Source organism: Bubalus bubalis, chromosome 10, assembly GCF_019923935.1.
Source record: "Bubalus bubalis isolate 160015118507 breed Murrah chromosome 10, NDDB_SH_1, whole genome shotgun sequence".
NCBI lineage: Eukaryota > Metazoa > Chordata > Mammalia > Artiodactyla > Bovidae > Bubalus > Bubalus bubalis.
In genome coordinates this window covers 33,367,982-33,369,629 of record NC_059166.1, presented here as the reverse complement: position 1 = coordinate 33,369,629, position 1,648 = coordinate 33,367,982, and the positions used below count along the sequence as shown (strand labels likewise).

At 37.3% G+C, this 1,648-nt stretch overlaps 1 protein-coding gene across 1 annotated transcript; it reads right to left on the bottom strand.

The window, feature by feature from the left end:
• Positions 1-397: 397 nt before the first annotated feature.
• LOC102391208 (trace amine-associated receptor 8-like) lies at positions 398-1,423 on the bottom strand. The gene has a single exon (XM_006059318.4). It carries the CDS (start codon positions 1,421-1,423, stop codon positions 398-400), a length of 1,026 nt encoding a protein of 341 aa, XP_006059380.4.
• Between the last annotated feature and the right edge of the window lie 225 nt (positions 1,424-1,648).

Below are 1,648 nucleotides of genomic sequence, written 5' to 3'. Positions count from 1 at the left end.
GTTGCAAAAGACTGAGAAAAAAGAACCATTGAAAGCTCTATGAAAGTTGAGCATAAATCAGAAAATTATTACAGATTTGACAATGAAAAATGAGATTCAGGATTCAATGAAATGGAAAGAGACAAGTGCATGTGGTAAGAGCATGTGCAGAGTGTTGAGACAGGTGACACAGGTAAAGCGCTTTATCATTTATTATTTAGTGCAATAAATATCTCTACAATGTAAATATATTTACATCTTATGATTAAAACACCTGCCTGCAACTTTGTTCCTGGCTAACTTGAAAAAAATAAATATTTCCCCAATTTTGAAAGGCTTTATTCATTTTTTGTGTCTAATTTCACCATAAATTCATAATATTAAAAATAGTCCTAAATTTTCAACTTAGTGCTCTCATTCATTCTGAAAATAAACTAATGGTTGATGAACTATCATTAAAAAATCCCCCAGTTAAAATGACTTTCATGGCTTTCCTAAACCAAGGGTAAAATAAAGCATAAATCAAAGGGTTCATGGCTGAGTTATAATAGGCACCCCAACAGCAAATCTCATAAATATAGGCCGGGGTTATGAAACCCATAAAGGCATCAATTAATATATCAATTGTATATGGTAACCATGAAATCATAAATGCTACTACTGTGACCCCCAGGGTTTTAGCTGCTTTTCTCTCTCTCTTGGCCACTCTGAATTTGTAGCTCTCTGATTCTGCTTTGCTGCCAGTATTTTCAATTTTTAGAGCTTGTTGTTTAGCTACAATAAAAATCTTACCATAAAGAATTACCATAATGAGGGAAGGTATAAAAAATATCAGAACACTTATCAAAACCCATTCTTGATTTACAACAATTTGACAACCGCCTATACAGTTGAGAGCACTTACTAATTCCTCCATCCCATCGTCACTGACACCTGTGTAGAACACAGCTCCGCTGTACACAATGGGCAGGATCCAGGAGATGCTGATGCATACTCCTGACACAGACACCGTGAACTTGGTGGGATAGACCAGGGGGTCAGTAACAGCAACGTACCTGTCGATGGAGATGAAGCACAAGTGGAAGAGAGAAGAGTAACAAAATGCCACATCACAGGAACTGTGAAGGGCACAAAATCGGGCTCCAAAGTACCAGCAGCTCTCCACGGACCTGACCATGCTGAAGGGCATCACGGTCACTCCCACCAGAAAGTCTGCGCAGGCCAGAGAGGCGATCAAGAAATTGGCTGGCGAATGAAGCTGCTTGAAGTGAAGAACTGACATCATCACCAAGAAGTTTCCAAAGATAGCCAATAAAGACCCAAAGCCAAACACTGTGTACAGAATCACCCGAGATGCAGGTGAGTAGGAAGATTTAATACAAGATCTGTTCACATTCTCATAGCAGAACTGCAGGGTATCAGGTTGGGAAAGATTACTGGTCATGGTTCTGCAGTTGGATGCTTGCTTTTTTCCTGCCCTTTGGAAAAAATGGTTCAGTTCTGAAAGTTAAATAAATAAAACTGCATACTTGAATAGTGCTTTTTAAAACTTCCTCATATTACATCTATTTTCCATTTTTTATGTAAAGAAATTAAAAGAATTTTTAAAATTCTGAAATTTATTCCTTTTGTGTTTATATAATTATTTCTCTGTATCTAAATCTCATAG